This window comes from Mustelus asterias, chromosome 18, assembly GCF_964213995.1.
Source record: "Mustelus asterias chromosome 18, sMusAst1.hap1.1, whole genome shotgun sequence".
NCBI lineage: Eukaryota > Metazoa > Chordata > Chondrichthyes > Carcharhiniformes > Triakidae > Mustelus > Mustelus asterias.
Genome location: NC_135818.1, coordinates 27284641 through 27312089, shown reverse-complemented (window position 1 = coordinate 27312089; position 27449 = coordinate 27284641). Strand labels below are relative to the sequence as shown.

Sequence of the window (27449 nt, the reverse complement as noted above, 5' to 3'; positions counted from 1 at the left end):
TAACCTCCCATGAGGGACCTTGTCAAAGGCCTTGCTGAAATCCAGGTAGACAACATCCACCGCCTTCCCTTCATCCACTTTCCTGGTAACCTCCTCGAAAAACTCTAATAGATTGGTCAAACATGACCTACCACGCACAAAGCCATGTTGACTCTCCCTAATAAGTCCCTGTCTATCCAAATATTTGTAGATCCTATCCCTTATCACACCTTCCAATAACTTGCCCACCACCGACGTCAAACTTACCGGCCGATAATTTCCCGGATTTCTTTTGGAACCTTTTTTAAACAACGGAACAACATGAGCCACCCTCCAATCATCCGGCACCTCCCTCGTGAATACTGACATTTTAAATATGTCTGCCAGGGCCCCTGCAAGTTCAACACTAGCTTCCCTCAAGGTCCGTGGGAATACCCTGTCCGGTCCTGGGGATTTATCCACTCTGATTTGCCTCAAGACAGCGAGCACCTCCTCCCCTTTAATCTGTAAAGGTTCCATGGCCTCCCTACCAGTTTGCCCTATTTCCGTAGACTCCATGCCCGTTTCCTCAGTAAATACGGATGCAAAAAACCCATTTGGTATCTCCCCCATCTCTTTTGGTTCCATACACAGTGTACCACTCTGGTCTTCAAGAGGACCAATTTTATCCCTCACTATCCTTTTGCTCCTAACATACCTATAGAAGCTCTTTGGATTTTCCTTCACTCTGTCTGCCAAAGCAACCTCATGTCTTCTTTTAGCCCTCCTGATTTCCCTCTTAAGTAGCTTCTTGCACTTTTTATACTCCTCGAGCATCTGATGTGTTCCTTGCTGCCTGTACATTTCATACAACTCTCTCTTCCTCTTAATCAGTGTTACAATCTCCCTTGAGAACCAAGGTTCCTTATTCCTATTTACTTTGCCTTTAATCCTGACAGGAACATACAAACTCTGCCAAATTTCATCTCCTCATACGTCCCCATCTCTGACCATACTGACACTCACACCCCCAACTTTAATGCAAAGTTATACTTCTCCCTCAGTTACCCTCAACAAATGCTGTTCATCCAACTGTTTAACACATTCATAGAACTCCTACAGTGCAGGAGGCCATTAGGTCTTCACTGACCCTCCAAGACAGCACTCTTCCTAGGCTCAGTCCTCAAGCCCTACTCCAAAACCCTGCACATTGATCATGGTCAATCCACCTAATCTATACATCTTTGGACTGTGGGAGGAAATCGGAGCACCCGAAGAAAACCCACGCACACAGGGAGAACATGCAACTTCACACAGTCACCCAAGGCCGGATTCGAACCTGGGTCCCTGGCGCTGTGAAGCAAGAGTGTTAACCACTGTGCCATCCTTTACGCTCACTCCAATTTCTTCTCTCCCTCCTTGATGTGGAAGAGGACACAGAACACCTGTGACTTGAGGAACCTCAGTTCAGAGTTAGTGAGCTGGAAGCTGAGCTTCAGACACTGGGATGCATCAGGAAGGGGAATTGTTGCCTGGATATTTGTTCCATTAGGCAGTCCTTGGGCTAAGGTCTTCTGATTTGGTCCATGTCCAGAGACAGGAGGGTGTGACCGTAAGAGAGACAGGAATGAGGTTTGAGAAGGTAAAAATGGAGGAGCCTCAGCCCTTGCAATTGTCTGACAGGTTCATGGTTTCTGTAGCTTATAGAGGATCTGCAGGATGAATGAGCAAACTGACCATGGCAGTGGTGCAGGGAGCCATTCAAATGGGAGGATTTAGGGCAATGGGGGGTAGTATGGGCAGGGAGATAGACACAGTTCTCTGCAGCTGATAGCATGAGTCCAAAAGGTTGCACTATCGAGTGGCAGGCTTCGGGGCATCTGGATGGGCAATAAATGCTGGCCCAGCCAGCGATACCCATGTCTAATCAATGAATAATGAAAAAATTAGAGCAGCGTAATGACATGGGTACCATAATGGGCAGGAAGGGACAGAGTGCATAAACTTAAGAGTGCACCAACCAATAAGGCTAGAGAGTACAAGAATGGTATAAAGACAGAATTAAAGACTGTTTATGAATGTGTACAGCATTTGCAATAAAGCAGATAAATTGATAGCACCAGTAGAAATAAATATGTATGAGGCGACTGCTATTTCAGAGACATAGTTGCAAGGTGACCAAGGCAGGGACCTAAATATTCGAGGATTCTTGACGTTTCAGAAGGACAGAGTTATGAAAGGTTGGTGGGGTAGCTCTGTTAATTAAGGATGATATTAGTACAATAGTAAGAGATGACCTTCTAAGAGCTTACCTTAGTTCAAGATGTAGAATCGATTTGGACAGAAATAAGGAAATAGCAAAAGTAAGAAGTCATTCATGGGAGTAGTTTACAGGCCCCCTAACAATTGTTACACTGCAGGACAGTATACAGGAACAAGTAATGGGGGCTTGTAAGAAAGGTTCGGCAATAATTGTGCATGATTTTAATCTTTATATAGATTGGACAAATCAGATTTGCAAAGGTAGTGTGGAAGATGGAAGAGTGTATTAGGGACAAATTTTTAAAATCTAGACTCAACCAGACATCAGGTTATTTTAAACCTGGTAATGTGCAATGACAGTAACAGTTTTAACAACACCAGGTTAAAGTACAACAGGTTTATTTGGTAGCAAATACCATTAGCTTTGCTACCAAATAAACCTGTTGGACTTTAACCTGGTGTTGTTAAAACCGTTACTGTGTTTACCCCAGTCCAACACCGGCATCTCCACATAATGTGCAATGAGACAGTATTAATTCATAACCTCGTAGTCTCGGCAATATAATTTCACATATCTGCCTAAACCTATAGATGTGGAGTTCTTAAAGACATTCAATAAAGTGCCACATCAAAAGTTACTACACAAAATAAGAGCTCATGGTGTAAGTGGCGACATATTAGCACGGATAGAAGATTGGTTAGCTAACAAGAAGCAGAAAGTAAGGATAAAGGGTCATTTTCAGGTTGGTAAGATGTTATCAATAAAATGCCACAAGGATCAGTCCTGGGACCTCAACTATTTACAATCTATATCAATGATTTAGAAGAAGGGATTGGATTTATGGGAGCTAAAGTTAATGACGACACAAAAAAAGGTAAGTTGTCAAGAGGACATAGAGTCTACAGAGGGATTTAGATATGTTAAGGGACTGGGCAAAAAAATTTGGCAGATGAAGTACAAGGTGGGAAAATACTAACCTGTTCACTTTGGCAGAAAGAACAGAAAGGAAATATATTGTTGAAATGGTGAGAGGCTGCAGAGCTCCATGGTGGAGGGATTTGGGTGTCTTGTTAGGTATGCAAGTGCAGCAAGTGATTAGGAAGGCAAATGGAATATTGGTATTTATTGCAATGGGAATCAAGTATAAAAGTAGGGAAATGTTGCTGCAGCTGTACAGGACTTTATTTAGACCACATTTGCAGTACTGTGTACAATTTTGGTCTCCTTACTCAAGAAAGGATATTAGAAGCAGTAAAGAGAAGGTTCATTTGATTGATTCTTGGGGTGAGGGGCTATCTTACGATTTTCACAACAACTTCATTACAGTATTAATGTAAGCCTACTTGTGACACTAATAAAAAATAAACTTTAAACTTATGAGGAACGATTAAGCAGGATGGGCCAATGCATTGGAGTTTAGAAGAACGAGAGGTGATCTTACTAAAATATAAAAGGTCTTGAGGGGACTTGACAGGGTATTTTCCCATGTGGGGGGAGCTTACAACAGGAGAGTTTAAAAATGAGAAATGTTTTTTCAGAGAGTCTGTGGAATTCTTTTCCCCAAAGAGCTGTAGACTGGGTCATTGAATGTATTCAAAACGGAGTTAAAGAGATTTTGACAATCAGATCAGCCATGATCTTGTTAAACGGTTGTGCAGCCTTGAGAAGCTGCATGGCCTATCCTGCTCTTAATTTTGGTGTTCTTGCTGGAAGCCCGAGAAACCCAGCGATGCACAGTTAAATCACAAAACCTATGTTAAAACTACTCTTACTGAGATATTAATATACTGAAATTAATAACCCACCTCTCTTGGCACCGCAGTTGAATGCAGCAATCAGCAGGTTGGAGCTGGTTTTCCGATATGTTGCCAATTTCAGTGATTTTAACCACCCCCACCCCCGCACTTCCAAACACACCTTCTCTTAAAAGTTAAAATTTCTGAGATTCAGAGACAAAGGGCCCAATTTTATCTGTGTTTTGAGTGAGTTCAAATCTCACCCAGAGTCAGAGATATAGATGATCAACAAAGTCATTAATGAAACGTTGGCAAATAACCCCCCCCTCTCCCCAATCTAATTTCCACACAGGGATCAGGGGTATGGATAGGCAATTTCCATTTTATCCCATGAATGAGAAAATATACCCTTGAAATCCATGAGAGAGAGAGAGATGGAAAGAGAAAGACTGACACAGTTAAACAGATCGAGACTTAAAATAGAGGATTTCAATGCAGGAAAGTTCTGATGGGATCGGGACTGGAGTCCAGCCCAGATAAATGTTTGTTAATGCTCCAAAATGATACAAGTTTAAGCTGCACTATACACTGCTTGCTAAAATCGATTTAAACAGTAAGTGGAATGAGACTGGAGATTTAACATCTTTCTGCTGCTGGCAAGAGGAAGGGGAAGATTTGATGCTCAGTGTACAAACCAGAAGAAAAAAAGGCCTTGCATTTGTTCAGCACTATTCACAATCTCAGAATGTCCCAAGGCACGTGCAGCCAATTAAGTACTTTTGAAGTATAGTCACTATTGTAATACAAAAGAGGCATTCAATTTGTACACAGCAAGATACCACCAAAAGAAGAGAGAAAACCGATTTTAGTGACATTAGTTTAAGGATAAACATTGACCGGGACTCTGCTCTTCCAAAAGTGCCATGAGTTTTATCACATACAACTGAGGGGGCAGAAAAGATTTAGTATCTTATATGAAAGACAGCGCATCAGGCCCCGGTCAAAGTTATTAATTTTTTAAGGGGAACATATAGGTGAGACAGAGAGAAGCAATTTCCCATTGGCTGGGGAGTTCAGATTTAGGAGACATAGCCTAAAAATTAGAACCGGACCTTTTCAGGAGTGAAATTGGGAAGTATTTCTACACATGAAGCAAAACTTGAAACTGTCTTCCTCAGACGGCAATTGATGCGAGATCAATTGTAAATTTTAAATCTAAGATTGATGAAACATTTGTAGCCAAAGGTTTTAAAGGATAAGGGGCAAAGGCAGGTATACCGAGTTAGGTTGCAAATCAGTTATGATCTTACTGAATTGTGGAACAGTTTGAGTGACTAAGTGTTCTTCTGACTTTGCAGCACTCCCTCAGTACCAAGCTGAGTGTGAACCAAGGTTATGGGCCCAGGCTTCTGGAACGGGAGTTGAATCCACAACCTGACAGGGATTCGAGTGTTTCTCACTGAGCCATACATTCTTCAGCACTGACATCTCTTACCAGTGTGAAAATTTCAAGCCTCAATAATAAGAGCTCTGATGGTCATTAGCTTGAATCCACTACTACAAGAAGTTTGCTATGAGAGGATTGAAGTTATTTATTTAAGTATCATCGACAAGCTTTGTCTAATTAGGAACTTCATTCAGCCTATTCCATTTGATCAATCTGGATCTACCCACTTTAAACATAAGAACCAGGAGCAGGAGTAGGCCATCCGACCCCTCGAGCCTGCTCCGCCATTCAATACGATCATAGAACACAGAACAGGCCCTTCGGCCCACGATGTTGTGCCGAGCTTTATCTGAAACCAAGATCAAGCTATCCCACTCCCTATCATCCTGGTGTGCTCCATGTGCCTATCCAATAACTGCTTAAATGTTCCTAAAGTGTCTGACTCCACTATCACTGCAGGCAGTCCATTCCACACCCCAACCACTCTCTGAGTAAAGAACCTACCTTGGACATCCTTCCTATATCTCCCCCACCATGAACCCTATAGTTATGCCCCTTTGTAATAGCTCCATCCACCCGAGGAAATAGTCTTTGAACGTTCACTCTATCTATCCCCTTCATCATTTTATAAACCTCTATTAAGTCTCCCCTCAGCCTCCTCCGCTCCAGAGAGAACAGCCCTGGCTCCCTCAACCTTTCCTCATAAGACCTACCCTCCAAACCAGGCAGCATCCTGGTAAATCTCCTTTGCACTCTTTCTAGCGCTTCCACATCCTTCTTATAGTGAGGTGACCAGAACGGCACACAATATTCCAAATGTGGTCTCACCAAGGTCCTGAACAGTTCAGCATAACCCCATGGCTCTTAAACTCCAACCCCCTGTTAATAAAAGCTAACACACTATAGGCCTTCTTCACAGCTCTATCCACTGGAGTGGCAATATGGACCCCAAGATCTCTCTGTTCCTCCACAGTCTTCAGAACCCTACCTTTGACCCTGTAATCCACATTTAAATTTGTCCTACCAAAATGAATCACCTCATGTTTATCAGGGTTAAACGCCATCTGCCATTTTTCAGCCCAGTTCCGGACGAAGGAGCAGTGCTCCGAAAGCTAGTGGCGTTTGTTACCAAATAAACCTGTTGGACTTTAACCTGGTGTTGTTAGACTCCTTACATAAGAACGTAAGAAATAGGAGGAGGAGTAGGCCATCTAGCCCCTCGAGCCTGCCCCGCCATTCAATAAGATCATGGCTGATCTGAAGTGGATCAGTTCCACTTACCCGCCTGATCCCTATAACCCCTAATTCCCTTACCGATCAGGAATCCATCTATCCGTGATTTAAACATATTCAACTAGGTAGCCTCCACCACTTCACCACCCTCTGAGAGAAGAGGTTCCTCCTCAACTCTGTCCTAAACTGACCCCCCTTTATTTTGAGGCTGTGCCCTCTAGTTCTAGCTTCCTTTCTAAGTAGAAAGAATCTCTCCACTTCTACCCTATCCAGCCCCTTCATTATCTTATAGGTCTCTATAAGATCCCCCCTCAGCCTTCTAAATTCCAACGAGTACAAACCCAATCTGCTCAGTCTCTCCTCATAATCAACACCCCTCATCTCCGGTATCAACCTGGTGAACCTTTTCTGCACTCCCTCCAAGGCCAATATATCCTTCCGCAAATAAGGGGACCAATACTGCACACAGTATTCCAGCTGCGGCCTCACCAATGCCCTGTACAGATGCAGCAAGACATCTCTGCTTTTATATTCTATCCCCCTTGCGATATAGGCCAACATCCCATTTGCCTTCTTGATCACCTGTTGCACCTGCAGACTGGGTTTTTGCGTCTCATGCACAAGGGCCCCCAGGTCCCTTTGCACAGTAGCATGTTGTAATTTTTTTCCATTTAGATAATAATCCAATTTGCTATTATTTCCTCCAAAGTGAATAACCTCACATTTGTCAACGTTATACTCCATCTGCCAGATCCTCGCCCACTCACTCAGCCTGTCCAAATCTCTCTGCAGACCTTCTACACCCTCCACACGATTCACTTTTCCACTTATCTTTGTGTTGTCTGCAAACTTTGTTTCCCTACACTCAGTCCCCTCCTCCAGATAGTCTATATAAATGGTAAATAGTTGAGGCCCCAGTACCGATCCCTGCGGCACGCCACTAGTTACCATCTGCCAACCAGAAAAGCACCCATTTATTCCGACTCTCTGCTTCCTGTCGGATAGCCAATCCCCAATCCACCCTAACACCCGACCCCCAACTCCATGTGACCCAATCTTCTTCAGCAACCTTTTGTGAGGCACCTTATCAAACGCCTTTTGGAAATCCAAAAACACCGCATCCACCGGTTCCCCTCCGTCAACCGCACTAGTCACATCTTCATAAAAATCCAACAAGTTCGTCAAGCACGACTTTCCCCTCATGAATCCATGCTGCCTCTGCTTAATCGAACCATTCTTATCCAGATGGCCTGCTATTTCTTCTTTAATGATGGATTCCAGCATTTTCCCAACTACAGACGTTAAGCTAACTGGCCTGTAGTTACCCGCCTTTTGTCTATTTCCTTTTTTAAACAGCGGCTTAACATTAGCTGTTTTCCAATCCGCCAGCACTACCCCAGAATCCAACTAATTTTGATAAATAACCACTAACGCATCCGCTATTACCTCTGACATTTCTTTCAGTACCCTGGGATGCATTCCATCCGGGCCTGTTGGAACCAAATCACCATTCCTTCACAGTCATGGGATCAGAATCTTGGAACTCACTTCCCACCAGTATTGTATATTTAAAAAATTTAATGTTCGGGACTGCCAAGGCCACTCCTTCCCATTGCCACTGTGATGCCGCCTTTTCCGGGACTACTCTTATGGTGGTAATAACCAAAGGTTAAAGTTTAAAGTTTATTTATTAGTCACAGGTAGGGCTTACATTAACACTTCATTGCAGTCCCCTAGTCCAGCACCTGTCGGGTCAATGCACCTAACCAGCACGTCTTTCACAAAGTGGGAGGAAACCAGAGCACCCGGAGGAAACCCATGTAGACACGGGGAGAACGTGCAAACTCCACACAGACAGTGACCCAAGCGGGGAATCGAACCCGGGTCCCTGACGTTGTGAGGCAGCAGTGCTAACCATTGTGCCACCGTGCCACCCCATCACCAGGGATGGTGATGGAGAAGACTGGGATATTGGCTGTAAGATTTGGTGAGCATAACTGCGTCAGGCTGTTGCTTGACTAGTCTGTAGGACACCTCTCCTAATTCTGGCACAAGTTCCAGACGTAGTAAGGAGGACTTTGCGAGTGAACAGGATTGATGGGCTTTGGGATGTCCTGAGGACATGAAACACTATACAAATGCCAAATACTGAATTAGTTCATAGCGACAAACTCTCGACATCCTAAAACTCCTCACTCCAGTCAACTCTGTAATGGCAGATTGTCACCTAGGGCATGCAAGTATTGTGGCACAAAAGGGCAGACACCTCTCTGTTAATAGGTTAGTATCCTGAGCCTTAGAGGTGGAATATTAATAAGGAATCAAAATGATATAAGCAAAGGATCAAAATAATCAAAGCACTAAGGTGCTTTCAAATGGGATTGCTCATACCATCATTTTTCCAGCAAAATTGGCAAGAGAAATTTAACAGTTTGGGGCTGCATTAGTCTGATATTGTACAACAGCAGAAAGATTAGAGAAATGCATTATTGGAAGATGATCACTGTGCTACAGAGCAGATCAATTCTGAATTAGGTCAGTTCTGCCACTGCAGTAACCGTATCATAATTATGGTGGGATGAAGAAGTTTTCTTTCACTTTTATTTTCTTCTCTTTATATCTGTAAGTTATGGTGCTGCATACTGAAGTATTTTTACAACTGCATCTTGCTTTAATCATAGTACCATAGAATCCCTACAGTGCAGAATGAGGCCATTCTGCCCAGCGAGTCTGCACTGACTCTCTGAAAGAGCATTTCATAGGGTCCACACCCCTGCCTTATCCCCATAACCTCGTGCATTTAACATTGCCACTCCACCTCACTTGCACACATCTTTGAAATGTGGGAGGAACCCAGAGGAAACCCATGCAGACATGGGGAGAATATATAAACTCCAGAGTCACCCAAGGCCATAATCAAACCTGGGTCCCTGGCACTGAGGCAGCAGTGCTAACCACTGTGCCGCCTTGAACTGAAATGGAGTGGGTTGAAGATGTTCAGGGAGTCCATTGTGTTTGTTGAGAGATACTTCAGAACTGTGTCAAAATAAAGTCAACTGTGGTTAAGTTGGTCCCATTCTCACCTTAGTCAGAAGACAGCAGGTTCAAGTGCCACTCCAAAGCTGAATACATAGCCTAGGTTGACACTCTGAGTGCAGTATTGGATGAGACAATGAGCCAAAGCCCCATCTGTCTCCTCAGATGGCTGCAAGGGTATTATTCAAAGAGCAGTGAAGTTCTTCTTGTTAACCTGGCCAATATTTATTCCTCACTTGCCATTACCACATTGTTGACCTTGCTCTGCTCAAATTGCTTGCCACCTTTCCCCACAATAGTGACTACACTTCAAAAGTACGCCATTGACTGTAGAGGGCTTTGGGATATTCCAAGGTTGCAAAGGGTGCTATACAAATGCAAGTTCTCTCTTTTTTCAGGATCTCCCAGTGCTCTTTTCCCTGTTGTTTCCTAGACGAAGTTAAGGATTTTAAATTCTAGCTGATTTAATGTTTCTCACTCCAAAAAGTTAAAAAAGACCATTACAGGCCATTATAAAACAGAAGGTTGCCATTTGACCCCTCACGCCTGTGCCAGCTCTTTAAAAATGTTGTCTAATTTAGTCCCATTCCTAGTGGGGACAGACAGCATTGAAAGTCACAATCTCAGAACTCTTGCAATGCCATTCTACAATTGGCCACAAGATGGCACAAGTGTAGCTCAGACTGCTGCACTAAATCTAGAAACACATGAACCATTCAACCCCTTGAGCCTGTTCTGTCATTTAGTGAGATCACAGCTGATCAGCAGTCTCATGCCATAAACTCACCGTTGCCTCATATCCCTTAATCTCGTTGGTTAACAAAAATCTTATCAATTTCAGATTTATAATAATAATTGATTCAACATCAATTGCCCTTTGCACAAGAGTTCCAAAGTGTTTCCCTCATTTCACTCCTGAAAGGTCTGGCTGTAATTTTTAGACAATATCCTATAATATAAGTTTATTTCAAAAAATAAGAGCTCATGGTGCGGAATATATTAGCATGAATAGATAACCAATCAGGATAAATGGGTCATCTTCAGGTTGGCAAATAATAGGTTGCCAATTATAAATAATAGATTAGGAGATCTGCACCATGACCTCAACTATTTACAATCTATATGAATGACTTGACTGAAGGAACTGACTGTATCATAGCCAAATCTGTTACTGATACAAAGATAGGTGGAAAAGCAAGTTGCGAGGGGAACACACAATCTGCAAAGGGATTTAGATGTAGGTTAAGTGAATGGGCAAAAAATTAGCAGATGAAGTAGAAGGTGAAAAATGTGAGTTTGTCCACTTAGGAAGGAATAATAAAGCAGAATATTATTTAAATAGAGAAAGACTGCAGAACGCTGAGGTGCAGAGGGATCTGGGAGACTGGGACATGAAGCATATAAGTTAGCATGCAGGCTCAGCATGGCAAATGGGATGGGAGTCTTTATTGTAAGGAGGCTGGAATATGAAAGTAGGGAGGTATGTTACAACTATACAGAGCGTTGGCGAGATCATATCTAGAGGAGGGATTTAACTTGGTTGAAGGCACTTCAGAGAAGTAAGAAATCTCACAACACAACTGTGCCCTACCCCAGTCCAATGTCGGCATCTCCACATCATGACTTCAGAGAAAGTTCACCAAGTTGATTCAAAGGTTGTCTTATGAAGAAAGGTTAAGCAGGTTGGACCTATAATCACTGGAGTTTAGAAGGAGAGGTGATTTTATTGAAACATGTGATTCTAAGGGGACAGGACAAGGTAAGATGCTAAGAGGATGTTCCATGTTGAGGGAGAATCCAGAACTAGGGGGCACAGTTTCAGAACAAGGGGTCTCCCATTTAAGACAGAGTTAAGGAGGAATTTCTCCTCTTGGAGGTTGTGAATCTTTGAAATTCTCTACCGCAAATAACAACAGATGCTGGACCATTGAATAGATTCAAGAATTTGAGGGATTTTTGATTGACAAGGAAAAATTTCAACATGTTCAGTCATCCTATTTTTAATTATAGATTCCAGCAGTTTTCCAACAACAAATGTTAGGCTGGATATAATTCCCTGAATTGCTGCTCTCACCTCTCAAACAGCACACACAATGCTCCAATCTAAAAGGAACAATTCTTGAGTCAAGGGAAATTTGGAAAATTGTAGTTAGAATCCCACGAATAGGGAGATGGACTTCCATTTGCTACCTTGGGATCAGTGTTAAGGTCAGGAACTCACCGAATATAGCAATTCAATGTGCTGATTCTGTGTTCAATAGAGCAACAGAATACATTAATGGAATCAGAAAGCTTTAACTAAGTCACAAAGGTACCAACAGAAGCTAGGTGATATTGCTCTTGCCTCTGTCAGAACATTGTAGATTCAAATCGCAATCCAGAGATTTGAACCCATAATCTAGGCTGACATTTCAGCACAGCACTGTTGGAAATTTTGTCTTAGAATCATAGAATAGAATCCCTAAAGTGCAGGAGGCTGCCATTCGGCCCATTGCGCCTGCACCAACTCCACATAATCCCTCTAACCTGTATTTCATAAGGGACAATTTAGCATGGCCAATCCAGCTAACCAGCTATCCTTGGACTATGAGAGGAAACCAGAGCACCCGGAGGAAACCCACGCAAATACAGGGAGAATGTGCAAACTCCACACAGAGTCACCCAAAACTGGAATTGAACCAGGGTCCATGGTGCTGTGAGGCAGCAGCGCTAACCACCGTGCCACCCAGAGATGTTAAACCAAGGCCCTGGCTGTCTTCTCAGGTGGACATAAAAGATCCCATTTTGAAGAAGGAGGGGTGTTTTCCCAGGTGCCTTCCTTCAACCAACACATAAAAATTGATTATCTGGCCATTGTCACTTTTGGGGAGTTTGCTGTGTACAAATTCACAGTCCCATTTCCTACATTACAACAGTGACTACACCTCAACAATCTTTAATTGACTGAAAAGCATTTTGGTAAATACCCAGCTTGTGAAAGACACTCTTTAAATGCAAGTCTTCCTCTTTGAAAGGAAATGAAGCATACCCCAATCCTTCACTAGATTGTTCGACATGTACAGTACTCGAAGCTTCCTCATGGCATGAATTCCTTTAAGCTTCTCAATCAAGTTATACGAAATCCACAACTCTTCCAGCGTTTCCCCCACTGCCTCCTGGAGAAAGTAAAACTAATTACAACATCAAATTTTAAGAGTCCCTTTGTACCACTAATTTGACATACAGCACAGGATTTATGAATTAAACTCAAAAAAGGATTTTCAAGTCAGATCGAGCAATAGGCAGGTGGACGTGCCATTGCATTATTGAAGCTAATTAGCAAGCCAGGAATCAGTAAAACCCAGTGAATAGCTACAAAAAGTAATTTAAAATACTAATGGATTTTAGCCTTTGGCTCAAGAGGGTTGGAAGACAAAGGAGTGGAAGTTATGTTACAGTGGTACAGAGGTCTGGTTAGACTATGCGGAGTGTGTTCAGTTCTATGCACTGGATCTCTGGAAGAATACACTAACCTAGGACGGGAGACAGTGCAGATTCACCAGAATGGTGCAAGGAGTGAACAGGCTTCAGTTACGAGAACAGATTTGATTGACTAGGCTTGTATTTCCTCAAGTATAGAAAATATATAAGGGGTGATTTGATTCAAGCGTTTAAGATGATTAAAGGAATTTATGGGGTAGATAAAGATAAACTATTTCCTCAACTGGGGAAGTCCAGAATGAGGGGAATAACCTTAAGGGGTGATATCTGAAAACACTTCTTCACACACAGATCATAGACCATTGAATTCCTACAGTGCAGGAAGAGTCTGCACCGACAACAATCCCAACCAGGCCCTATCCCTGTAACCCTGCTAACCTTCATGACACTAAGGGGCAATTTAGCATGGCCAATCCAGCTAACCCACACATCTTTGGACTGTGGGAGGAAACTGGAGCATCTGGAGGAAACCCATGCAAACACGGGAAGCAAACTCCACACAGACAGTCACCCAAGGCTGGAATTGAACCCAGGTCCCTGGCGCTGTGAGGCAGGAGTACTAATTCATTGTGCCGCGATGGGATCTGGAATAAAAACAAAAAATGCTGGAATAATTCATCAGGCTTGGCAGAATCTGTGGAGAGAGAAACAGGGTTAATGTAACTTCTTGTAGCATCATCTAGCAGTTCAACTACTAACACCTGCAGTATTTTGCCTTTATTTTAGTCGAAATTTGGAACACAAAATTTCAATTGAACCCCCCCTCCCCACCAACCCCTCTTTTCGGAAGAATATTCCAGATTACCCTTTACGTGAAAAAATGTTTCTTGGTTTCACTCCAGAATGGCCTGGAGCTAATACAAAGAACAAAGAACAGTACAGCACAGGAACAGGTCCTTCGGCCCTCTAAGCCTGCGCCGATCACGTTGTCCTATCTAGACCAGCCGTTTATATCCCTCTATTCCCCATTTGTTCGTATGCCTATCAAGATGTCTCAAGTGTGGCTAACATAACTGCCTCAACCACCTCACTTGGCAGTGCATTCCAGGCCCCCACCACCCTGTGTGCAAAAAACGTCCCCCGCACATCTCCACTGAACCTTTCCCCCCTTATCTTGAACCTTTACCCCCTTGTAATTGTCATTTCTGCCCTGGGAAAAAACTTCCAACTATTCACCCTATCTATACTTCTCATAATTTTATAAATTTCTATCAGGTCGTCCCTCAGCCTCCATCTTTCGAGGGAGAACAATCCCAGTTTCTTCAATCTCTCCTCATAGCTAATACCCTCCATACCAGGCAACATCCTGGTAAACCTTTTCTGTACTCTCTCCAAAGCCTCCACGTCCTTCTGATAGTGTGGTGACCAGAATTGGGCACAGTATCCCAAATGTGGCCTAACCAATGTTTTATGCAACTGTAACATAATTTGCCAACTTTTATACTCGATGTCCCATGCCATATGCTTTCTTCACCACCTTTTCCACCTGTGCTGTCACTTAAAGATCTGTGGACCTGTGCTCCCAGATCTCTCTGTGTGTCTATGCTCCTGATGGTTCTGCCATTTATTTTATAGCTCTTACCTGAATTGGATCCACCAAAATGCATCACCTTTGGCTGGATTAAATTCCATCTGCCATTTCTCCGTCCATTTTTCCAGCCTATCTATATCCTGCTGTATTCTCTGACAATCTTCATCACTATTCGCAACTCCACCAATCTTAGTATCATCCTCAAACTTGCTAATCAGACCAGCTACGTTTTCTTCCAAGTCATTTATATATATTACAAACAGCAGAGGTCCCAGCACTGATCCCTGCGGAACACCACTAGTTACAGACCTCCATTCAGAAAAACACCCTCATGTCAAGATCATGCTCTGCAAATTTGAGAGCTGGATAGCAAGGAGATGACCAAAAGCTTGTTCAAAAGGATAGGTTTTAAGGAACCAATAAGAGAGGAGAATATGAGGCAGATTGGTTTAGAGTTGGAATTCCAAAACTTAGGATCCAGACAGCTGAAAGCCAACGGTGAAGTAATTAAAATTGGAAAAGCGCTTGAGACCAGAATTAGAGAATCATAGGAGGAGACCATCTGTCATCGTGTCTGCTCTTGTCCTCTAAAGGATAAATTCACCTCATGCCATTCCGCTGCCGTCTCCCTATAGAATTGCACATTCTTCCTTCTCAGATAATAATCCAATTTCATCTTGAACGCTTTGATCAAACCTGCCTTCATCACAATCTCTGGCAGATCCGAACTACTCAATCACAGAATTGTTACAGCACAGAAGGAGGCCATTCAGCCCATCATGTCTGCATCAGCTCTCCAAATAAGCATTTCATCAAGTGCCACTTTCTTGCCTTCCCTCCACCATAACCATACAGGGTGTTTCTTTTCAAATAAATCATCAAATTCCCTTTTGAATGCCTTGATTGAACCTGCCACCCCCACCACCATACTCTCAGGCAGTGCATTCCAGACCCCAACCACTTGTTGCGTGGAAGAACTTTTCTCACATCATTTTTATTTCTTTTACTAATTATCTTGAATCTGTTCCCCCTTGTCACAATCCTTTCACCAGTGGGAACAGTTTCTCCCTATCTACTTTGCCAGACCACTTATACATTTGAATACGTTTATCAAATGTTCTTTCAACCTCCTTTTGTCCGAGGAAAAGAAACCCAACTTCTCCAATTTTACTTCATGACTGAAATTCCTCATTGCTGAAACCATTCTCAAACTTCTTCTGCACTCTCTCCAGTGCCTTCACGTCCTTCCTAAAATGTGGTGCCCAGAACTGTGTACAATATTCCAGCTGAGGTCTAACTAGTGTCTTATACAAGTTCACCACAGTGGCTAGCACAGCTGCCTCACAGTGCAGGGACCCGGGTTCAATTCCCGGCTTGGGTCACTGTCAAAGAACAAAGAACAATACAGCACAGGAACAGGCCCTTCGGCCCTCCAAGCCTGCACCGATCAGGTGTTCCTAACTAGACCTAGACTAGTTTGTATCCCTGTATCCCCAGTCTGTTCATGAGGCTATCTCGATAAGTCTTAAATGATCCTAGCGTGTCTGCCTCAACCACCTTGCTTGGTAGTGCATTCCAGGCCCCCACCACCCTCTGTGTAAAATACGTCCCCCGCATATCTGTAGTGAACCTTGAACTTGTGACCCCTTGTGTTTGTCATTTCTGATCTGGGAAAAAGCTTCCAAGTGTCCACCCTATCTATGCCCTTCATAATTTTATAAACTTCTATTTGGTCACCCCTCAACCTCCGTCTTTCCAGGGAGAACAACCCTAGTTTACTCAATCTCACCTCATAGCTAATACCCTCCATACCAGGCAACATCCTGGTAAACCTTTTCTGCACTCTCTCCAAAGCCTCCACGTCCTTCTGGTAGTGTGGCGACCAGAACTGGACGCAGTATTCCAAATGTGGCCTAACCAACGTTCTATATAACTGCATCATCATATGCCAACTTTTATACTCTATGCCCCGTCCAATAAAGGCAAGCATGCCATATGCCTTCTTCACCACCTTTTCCACCTGTGCTGCCACCTTTAAGGATCTGTGGACTTGTACACCCAGATCCCTCTGTGTGTCTATATTCCTGATGGTTCTGCCATTTATTGTATAGCTCCCCTCTGCATTAGATCTACCAAAATGTATCACTTCGCATTTATCTGGATTAAATTCCATCTGCCATTTCTCCGCCCAATTTTCCAGCCTATTTATATCCTGCTGTATTCTCTGACAATGTTCATCACTATCCGCAACTCCAGCAATCTTTGTGTCGTCCGCAAACTTACTAATCAGACCAGCTACATCTTCTTCCAAATCATTTATATATATCACAAACAGCAGAGGTCCCAGTACAGAGCCCTGCGGAACACCACTAGTAAGAACTCTAACAACACCAGGTTAAAGTCCAACAGGTTTATTTGGTAGCAAATGCCACTAGCTTTCAGAGCGTGTGGCATTTGCTACCAAATAAACCTGTTGGACTTTAACCTGGTGTTGTTAGACTTCTTACTGTGTTTACCCCAGTCCAACGCCGGCATCTCCACATCATGAACACCACTAGTCACAGACGTCCAATCAGAAAAAGACCCCTCCACTGCTACCCTCTATCTTCCATGGCCAAGCCAGTTCTGTACCCATCTAGCTAGTTCACCTTTGATCCCATGAGATTTAACCTTTTGCACCAGCCTGCCATGAGGGACCTTGTCAAACGCTTTACTAAAATCCATGTAGATGACATCCACGTCCCTTCCCTCGTCAATCATTTTTGTCACCTCCTCAAAAAACGCAACCAAATTTGTGAGGCATGACCTCCCTCGTACAAAACCATGTTGTCTATCGCTAATGAGGCTATTCAGTTCTGTTTGGAGTTTGCATGTTCTCCCAGTGTCTGCGTGGGTTTCCTCCCACAGGCCGAAAGATGTGCTGGTTAGGGGCATTGGCCATGCTAAATTCTCCCTCAGTGTACCCAAACGGGCGCCAGAGTGTGGCGACTAGGGGATTTTCACAGTAGCTTCATTGCAGTATTAATGCAAGTCTACTTGCGACACTAATAAATAAAGTTAAACATAGCCTCCTTGCTCTCGTACTCTATGCCCTTATTAATAAAGCCCAAGATGCATTTAATTAGATCAAGGCTGATCTTCTCCCTCAACACCACCTTCCTGCACTAACCCATATCCCTTGATGTCAATGGTACCTAGAAATGTATCAACATCTACTTTGAACACTCAATGACTGAGTTTCCTCGAAGTAGAAATGGTCGAGAGCTTCAAGATTTTAGGTGTCCAGATCACCAACAACCTGTCCTGGTCCCTCCATGCCAACGCTTATAGTTAAGGAAGGCCACCAACGCTTTTACTTTCACAGAAGACTAAGGAAATTTGACATGTCCGCTACGACTCTCACCAACTTTTACAGATGCACCATTGAAAGCATTCTTTCTGGTTGTATCACAGCTTGGTATGGCTCCTGTTCTGTCCAAGACTAATAAACCAGCCTCCCATCCATTGACACTATCTACACTTCCCGTTTCCTCAGAAAAGCAGCCAACATAATCAAGGGCCCTATGCATCCTGGACATACTCTCTTCCACCTACTTCCGTCGGGAAAAAGATACAAAAGTCTGAGGACATGTACCAACCGACTCAAGAACAGCTTCTTCCCTGCTGACATCAGACTTTTGAATGGATCTACCTCGCATTAAGTTGATCTTTTTCTATACCCTAGCTATCACTGTAACACTACATTCTGCACACACTCCTTTCCTTCTCTATGTACAGTATGCTTTGACTGTATAGCGTGCAAGAAACAATACTTTTCACTGTATACTAATACATGTGACAATAGTAATTCAAATCAAATCTCTGGGGAAGAGAACTCTCAAGATTCAGCAATTTGAGTAAAGAAATGCCTTTGCATCTTGTTCCTAAATTACCTATCTCTTATTAACTGCATACTCTGGTTCTAGATACCCCACAACCAGGACAAACATCCTTCCAGCATGTCAAGCCATGTAAGGATTTTGTATACATCAACAAGATCACCTTTCATTCTTCTAAATTGTATGCTTTATTAACTGCTCTCTCAATCTGTCCTGTCACCTTGAATAACTTTATGTACAAATACACCCAGGTCTCTCTGTTACTACACTCTTTTTATCGTATCTTTAATTTTATATTGTCTCCTCATTTTCTTCCTACTAAAATAAAATGTATCACTTTGCGTTTCTCCACATTAAACTTCATTGACTGTCTATCTGCATAGTCCACAAACTATGGCCTTTTGAAGTTCTACACTGTCCTCACAATTTACGATATTTTCAAGTTTTGTATCACCCACAAATTTTGAAATTTTCACTGCATAAAAAGGATTTTCCTCATGTCACCATTGCCAATTATCTTAAAATCAGTGTCCTTTGGTTTTCAATCCTTGCATCAATGGGAACAATTTCTCCCTATCTATGGTCTAGACCCCATGATTTTGAACACCTCCATCAAATCTCCTCTCAACCTTCTTTTTTTAAGGAGAACATCCCCATCATTAATTACAGCTTTCAGCAGCAAGATTTAGAATTAGAGAGTGAAACTATATTAACATACCAGACCATTTAAATTCTTTATGTTGTTCCTTCCCAGTGACAGAATTGTTAATTTCTCTGGAAAACACGAGAAAAAGAACAGCATTTCACTTTTAAATAACACACAAAATTGACAGATAGGAAAAGCCCAGCTGGTCTCTCAAGCCAACTGAATACTTATGGTAGTTGGAGCATCATGTCTAGACACTTTACAACCAAATTTCTTTAGAACCATTGGACCCCTACAGTGCAGGAGGCAGCCATTCAGCCCATCGAGTCTGCACCGATTCTCCAAAAGAACATCTTACCCTGTCCCACCCCACTGCTCTATCACCGTAACCCCATGCATTTATCATTGCTAATCCCCTAACCTACATATCTCTGGACACTAAGGACAATTTAACATGGCCTGCAAATCTTTGGACTGTTATAGAAAACCAGAGCACCCGAGGAAACCCATGCAAAGAACAGCACAGGAACAGACCCTTCAGCCTTCCAAGCCTGCGCCAATCATGATGCCTACCTAAACTAAAACCGCATGCACTTTATGGAGTCCGTATCCTTCCATTCCCATCCCATTCATGTATTCGTCTAGTTGTCAGAATGTCTGCGTGGAGTTTGCACGGTCACCCAAGGCTGCAATTGAACCCAGATCTCTAGCGCTGTAAGGCAGCAGTGCTAACCACTGTGCCACCCCTCCCTCACTTCAGTCAAGTTACCTTGCTGTCGCTGGGACAAAGTCCCGGAACTTGCTTCGTAACAGCATTGTAAGTGTTCCTAAAACACATGGACTGCGGCGGTTCAAGGCAGCTCACCACCACCTTCTCAAGGGCAATTAGGGATGGGCAGAAAATGCTGACCAGCCAACGATCCCATAAACAAACAAAAAAAAAAGCTCTTAGTGAGACCAAGAGCAGGGAACAATCCTGGGCCAATAGAGGTAAATTACTCTGGAAATTCCATCTCTGACCCTTCAAATGTTTGAGATGACATCTCAATAAATTCACACAATTCTGAACTGAGCTAACACATCTGATTTTAGGGTTAAATTTGGTTATTATGCCAAAGATGGATTACAAAATAAGGATGAGCCTAGCAACGTTCTGAACACAAGGCTCAGTCACTTCAATCCCAAGGCAATGCACGAGCCACTTGCTTAGTTTGCCACTGGGAGCTGTCCATTAACCGCATACCATATGGGCTGCAGTTGCATGTCACACATTGGCAGCAGAAGCCACTGAGGATGTTGCCCATCAACTGCATCAATCCGATTTCCTCCCACATTCTAAAAGACCTGCTGGTTGGGTGCAATGACCAACAGGTGCCGGACTGTGGTGACTAGGGGAATTTCACAGTAACTTCATTGCAGCGTTAATGTAAGCCTTACTTGTGACTAATACATTTTAAAACTTTTTTAAAAATAAACTTTAAACAATTCTTTTTTAATGACTGATTCTGTAAATAATAAAATTATTTTTCTGGGAAGGGCTGAAACTGTTCTTTAAATATAATCTTTATGCTCAAACTTTACTTGACTTTTTCAAATTTAGCAAGGAGTATTAAAAAAACTTAAATATGGTTCAGCGTGTGCAGCAAACCAGTCATTTATTCACTGGGTCTACTGGCTTCAGTAAATAACCTAAGCTGCAATCTTTGTTTGAGGCACTAACTCAATTAAACTACTGCCCCATTACGTATTGTTAAAATACCTACCTACAGAAAGAAAGGGGTCCCATGAAACCTGATAAAGTTTAAAGGAACCGATTTTCTTCAGAAATTTTCAGGTAAAAAAGGACCATTAGCAAAGGGTGCATGAACATTCCTGCTGAGCCCAAGCATATTAGTTAAGTATCTGCAAGAATGTATCAGCTCACAGTAATGCTGCATGATAAAAATGGAGCACCATTGCTCTCTTGATTTCAGCAAGAAAATGGCAAGTACAATCAGGTATAATATTTTACATATGCAAATAATTCTTCCAACAAAAGGTGCTTTCACAACAGATGCAGTTATCCCAAGGAGTACAGGGCTGGAATTTTACAGTATCCACCCAAGGGAGGAAGAGGCGAGGCAAAGTAATGGGGAAGGGGCTGCATAATTGCGCATCTTGGCAGTGGTGCTAAACCTACCACCAGCCCAGCCCCACTGCAATTTTACCAGCAGCAGGGTAGGTCGTTGTGTGGTCTGCTCGCCAATTGAGACCCTAAAGGGTCATTTCATAGAAATCATAGAAACCCTACAGTGCAGAAACAGGCCATTCGGCCCATCGAGTCTGCACCGACCACAATCCCACCCAGGCCCTACTCCCATATCCCTACACATTTACCCGCTAATCCCTCTAACCTACACATCTCAGGACACTAAGGGGCAATGTTAGCATGGCCAATCAACCTAACCCGCACATCTTTGGACTGTGGGAGGAAACCGGAGCACCCGGAGGAAACCCACGCAGACACGAGGAGAATGTGCAAACTCCACACAGACAGTGACCCAAGCCGGGAATCGAACCCAGGTCCCTGGAGCTGTAAAGCAGCAGTGCTAACCACTGTGCTACCGTGCTGCCCCTTTCTCAGATTTTACCTCCTGAACTCCCAGCAGTGGCCACCACCCACAGTGGTGCTGCTGGAAAATAACAGCTGCCAGCCTATAAAAATGAGAGACAGACTTCCTCCCAGATGGAGGCAAAGTTTGGTCCTGAGCCAATTAACAGCCTAATGGTTGACTAACGCTGTGGGGCAGGGATCCGTCCCCAGCTTAAAATTCAGCCTCAGTTTTCCCTTTCAAAAATCAGCATGGTATTAAACTATCTCTGATCTCATTTTCTAAAAATTCCTCTTGGGATGTGGGCGGCACTGGCAAGTCTGGCATTTAATGCCCATCCCTAATTGCACTAAGATGATGCTGGGCCACCTTCTTGAACCACCGCAATAGCTGTTTAATGCTGCTAAATGGATTGCTAGGTCACTTCAGAGTGGCCACACAATAAAGAATCAATCAACCTCTGCTCTCACCCGGTGTGTCCCTACAGTACAATGAGAGGGTTCCCCTTGTTCTCACTTTTCATGCCACTGGCCTCTGCAAAGGATCATCCTCCGCCATTTCTGCCAATTCCAGCATGATACGACCAAACACACCCTCCCCTCACCTCCCGCCTCCATTCTGCAGGGATCATTCCTTCTGTGACACCCTGGTTCACTCCTCCTTAACCCTGACACCTCATCCCCTTCCCACGGCAACTTCCCACGCAATTGCAGAAGGTGCCCCTTTACCTCTGCCTTCCTCACTATCCAAAGCCTCTCCTTTCAGGTGAAGCAATGGTTCACTTGCACCTTTTAATTTAATCTACTGCTTTCGCTGCTCACAATGCTGTCTCCTCTACACTGGGGAGACTAAACAGACTGGGTGACCACTCTGTGAAACATCTTCAATCTGCAAGCACAATTCTCACCTTCCTGTCATCTGCCATTTCAATTCACTATCTTATTCTCATGCCCACATTTCTGACCTTGGCCTGCTTTTGGTGTTCCAATGAAGCCCAACACAAACTGGAGGAACCATACCTCATCTTCCAATTAGGCATTTTATAGCCTTCTGGACCTAACATTGAGTTAAACAACTTCACACCATGAACTCTGTCCTGCCCCCGCAGGGCCAGTCTGTAATGTGTTCTTATGTTTTGCTTTCACAGAGCGCTGACCCTTGTTCTGCTATGAACACATTCTTCTATCTTATCTTTATGCCACTATTAGCACCTTCTTTAGTCTTTAACACTACCATTAACACTCCCTTTGTCTACGGTCCATGACATCTTCGTCAAATCTCTCCCAAGTTCCCAACTATCTCTGACTTTATATTTTGCTCCACCCACTCTTCCACAGCATAAAATCCATCACATTTCCGCCTCTCTTCAGCTCGGAGTCATATTGGACTGAAAATGTTAAATCTATTTCTCTCTGCACAGATGCTGCCAAATTTGCTGAGTATTGCTAACATATTCTGTTTTTACTTGTTTTTATACAAGAGTCAACCAAATTGGTATGGGACTGGAGTCGCATATTAGCAGACCAAGAAAGGGCAATAGGTCTTCTTCCCTAAAGGTCATTAACGAACCAGTTGGGCTTTTACAACAACCCAACAGTTTCATGACTACTTCTACTGATACCGGATATTTTTGGAAATGGAATTCAAATTCTGAAGCTGTCATAGCGGAGTAGGAGTTCACATTCTCTGGATTATGAGTCTAAGTCCCTGGATTACTAGTTCAGTAACATAACCCCTGCACTACCATACCCAATCTTGCTTCAGTGCATCCTGTAGATAATAGCACACAGTACATGTGAGCTGGATGTTCATGCCAATGGATATCATAGACAATAGTGAGCCTGTGTCTATGATTCTTCTTATAGGATTAGGCACTCCATTATTAATGTAAATGGAGTCGACAATGCACTTTTGCTCTCTTGTTGATCTCCATATAAAAGTGGAACCAGAGCAATACATGAATACCCTTCTAAAACTGGAAGTAATATCTTTCATTTCTTTTTATTAAGAGAGACATACACTTACTTAGTCCATTTAAATTCGCTATCTTTTCAATGCAGTTTGTTGAAAGGGACAACTTTCTGAAAAAGGGAAAAAATATTTTATATTTGGGACATCATCGCACATTTCTCTTTTTTTTGCATCAACTGATTCTCACTTGCTTAAAGCTGTAATATTGCTGGTAAACTGGATACAATGAGACAAGTAAAAACATGCAACTCTTTGCTTTCTCTAAATGTCACGGGTATAGCACATGCTGCTGAAGGTGGCTTGGCACATTGCTGCAATGCATCATGTAGATAATAATATTGCTGTCACTGTGTGATGTTGGCGGAGGGAGTGAACGATTGAGGTGATGGATGGGGGTGTTGATCCAGTGGGCTGCATTATGCTGGAGTTTGAATGCTGTTACAGTTGCGCCCATCCAGACGAAAGAAGCGTATTCCATCTCACTCTTGACTTGTAGGTGGTGGAGGGGTTTGGGGTAATCAGGATGTGAGACACTCACTATAGAATGTTTAGCCTGTGACTTGCTCTAGCAGCCACAGCAGTTACATTGACCAAAAGAGTTTGTATAATCAATCAATCAATCTGTTATCAGACAGCCCAAGAATAGCTGACTACATTTCCAAGAGGACAGAAATTGTTTTTAAAACAAAGGTTGAGTAGCTAGTGTCGGGGGGGCAAAGTATGACCCAAGTTTACAATATTGATTAAACTGACAAATACTTTTCAATCAGGATGCTAACAGGATACTACTGAGTTTACTGATCTCAAGCAGGATGGTGAACAATTAGCCTCAGTATACCTTTGTGTGGGGTCGGTGGTGCAGGGGGCTAAGGTGGTGAAATCAGCCAGCATTCCTGCTCCCAAGTACTGGTAGAAAACGCATATCAGACTAACTGTGACATGCCTTGTGATAAAACAGACCAATACGCTTCACCTCGGCTCAGAGAAACGGGACACCCACTTAGACAAGATACCCAATGCCAGCGGAACCAGCACCGAACACAATTCAGGATATGTGAGCGAAGGGAGAAATCTAGGAAAGGTTATGGCTCTCAACATGAAAATATACTTTTTAACGAAGAGGTAACTAGTAGAAGCAAGGGACGCAAATAAGCACTCAAGATTTCACCTGGTAAAACTTACTCGCAATTACTCAGTGTAGAGAGGGAAGCATCCATCTTTTCAATCGGGGGCACTTGGCCATATAACTTCACCTCCATGGCTTCAGTTGCTTTTTCACCTGATTTCTCCTCCTGAAAGTCATGAATCATCCAACCTTGTCATTATTGTCCTCAAAACAAATAAGTGTTACTATCTGTCCTGGATTCCAAATCTTATAAATTGTAATTCCTTTCTCAGAGTTACAAAGCCAATGTGCAGAGTGGACATTCCATCTCCTTGCTTGCTCCAAAAACCAATTCAAATTGAATCAAATTCACAGTCCCCACAAGAGAGAGAGAGATATACTAGATCCAAGCGGACAAAAACAGACGTTCCACCTGATCTCGGGCTTGATCCGACGACACGTGATAATAGTCAAATAGCGGAGAAGCCTTGATTTCAAATCTCTCTTTAATCTCCAATATCCCTATAACCTTTCAAGATCTATGCACTCCTCCAATTCTGGCCTCTTGAATAATCCCCCATATTAGCCTTCAGCAGCCTGGACTGAAAGCTTGAAGTCTTTCCCGAAACCTCTGTCTCTCTACCTCTATTCCCTCCATTAAGAGGCTCAGTAAAACCTGCTTCCTCGTGTGTCCCAGTACCTCACATGTAGCTCAGTGTCAACTGTGAAAGGACAACCCAGCTAAGCTTGACTCGGTTCTCACCCAATAACAATTCAATACTCATCAGCAGCAATCATCGATTGGAATGATGGCAACTGAGAGAATGTCAAGGGCAATTGGATCCATACACTTTGCAGTCAATTAGACAGCAGAGAGGTTTCAAAATATGGCCACTTTTTGGAACCTGCCAGAATACAAGACTAATGGCAGTATAAACTACCAGACAGGGCTCATCTAAATAGGTACAGATCTTTCAAGTTCCCAAAGACACAGTACACTGAAGGGATAACGAAACACTCATCTACAATGGACGGCATGGACAAGTTGGGCCGAAGGGCCTGTTTCCATGCTATAAACCTCTATGACGCTAGAATAACAGAGCACAGCAAGAGGCCACTGTACACATGAACTCTTTGAAAGAGCCACCCAATTCGTCTCACTCTCATGCTCTTTCCCCATAGCCCTGAATATTTCTGCCTTCAAGAATTTATGCAATTCAATTCTGTCCCCATAACCCATTCAGATGTTGCATAATGTAGGGGGGGGGCGGGAAATTGGATGGTCAAAAAGAGCCAAAGGGTTGGAAATGGAGAGGAGGCAGCACTGAGCAGCGGGTCTAGGGGGATCAGGAATCAATGGTCAGGGTCATTGCTGCTCCCTCAGGGGGGGTTAGTCTATCTCTCCCTGGAGATCATCTGGTCAGTTCCTTATGTCAGGGGGAATGTCCGCCAGCGCCGCTGTTACTCACCCATTTGGCCAGAGCCTCTTTAATAGTGGTTGCTTTGGCCTAGAGAAAAGAAAAAAAAAATCAATGTTACCGAGAGTGGGGGTCAAGCCTGGCTCCTGAGGTTGGTCAGGGGTTTCTGGGGTGACACAGTGGGGTTTGGAGAGGGTTGGTTTGACTCCTTGGGATTCGCTGCCCCGGTGTCCGGGGGAGGGGGGGGGAGGGTATCCTGGTATTGGAGGAGGGGGTTGCCCCGGGTGGGGGGCGGTGAAAAGGGTCTGTCGGTGCCTCTCACCATTGGGGAATGCTGAGGGTCCCGGTATTGGGGGGGAGGGGGTGAGGAGGGTTGTTGCCCCGGTGTTGGGGGGGGGGGGGGGGGTCAGTGTCGCTCTGTGACACTCACCGGGAAACTGGGGGACCCAGGGGAAGGTTTTGGGAGGTTTGTTGCCCGGGTATCGGGGGGATTGGTGTCGGTGTCTCACCATTGGGGGAAATGGGGGGGATCCCGGCCTCTGCGCGCGGCAGCCGCGGTTGCTAGGCAGACAAGAAGCAATGCGCATGCGCCTCTCCTTATTGGCAGCAAGGGGACGGACCTGAATTCAAAAGCACAGATTTAAAGGGACAGGCATCCAATTCACCCAGCACCCAATTCACCCAGCACCCAATTCACCCAGCACCCAACTCACCCAGCACCCAACTCACCCAGCACCCAATTCACCCAGCACCCAATTCACCCAGCACCCAATTCACCCAGCACCCAAAACACCCAGCACCCAATTCACCCAGCACCCAATTCACCCAGCACCCAACTCACCCAGCACCCAATTCACCCAGCACCCAATTCACCCAGCACCCAAAACACCCAGCACCCAATTCACCCAGTATCCAATTCACCCAGCACCCAACTCACCCAGCACCCAATTCACCCAGCACCCAATTCACCCAGCACCCAATTCACCCAGCACCCAATTCACCCAGCACCCAACTCACCCAGCACCCAATTCACCCAGCACCCAATTCACCCAGCACCCAATTCACCCAGCATCCAACTCACCCAGCACCCAACTCACCCAGCACCCAATTCACCCAGCACCCAATTCACCCAGAACCCAAAACACCAAGCACCAGA

The 27449-nt window shown here is 43.8% G+C and overlaps 1 protein-coding gene across 1 annotated transcript in view; it reads right to left on the bottom strand.

Moving 5' to 3' along the window:
• dnal1 (dynein, axonemal, light chain 1) overlaps positions 1-26865 on the bottom strand; it is a 33134-nt gene extending 6269 nt beyond the window's left edge. Inside the window, exons 1-6 of the mRNA XM_078233174.1 lie at positions 26803-26865; positions 26345-26383; positions 24953-25062; positions 23825-23880; positions 19281-19336; positions 12702-12828 (exon numbers count right to left, since the gene is read on the bottom strand). Coding sequence (XP_078089300.1) covers positions 12702-12828; positions 19281-19336; positions 23825-23880; positions 24953-25062; positions 26345-26383; positions 26803-26805 — 391 coding nt within the window. The 5' untranslated portion in view covers positions 26806-26865. The remainder of the gene's footprint in view (positions 1-12701; positions 12829-19280; positions 19337-23824; positions 23881-24952; positions 25063-26344; positions 26384-26802) is intronic.
• Positions 26866-27449: the final 584 nt, after the last annotated feature.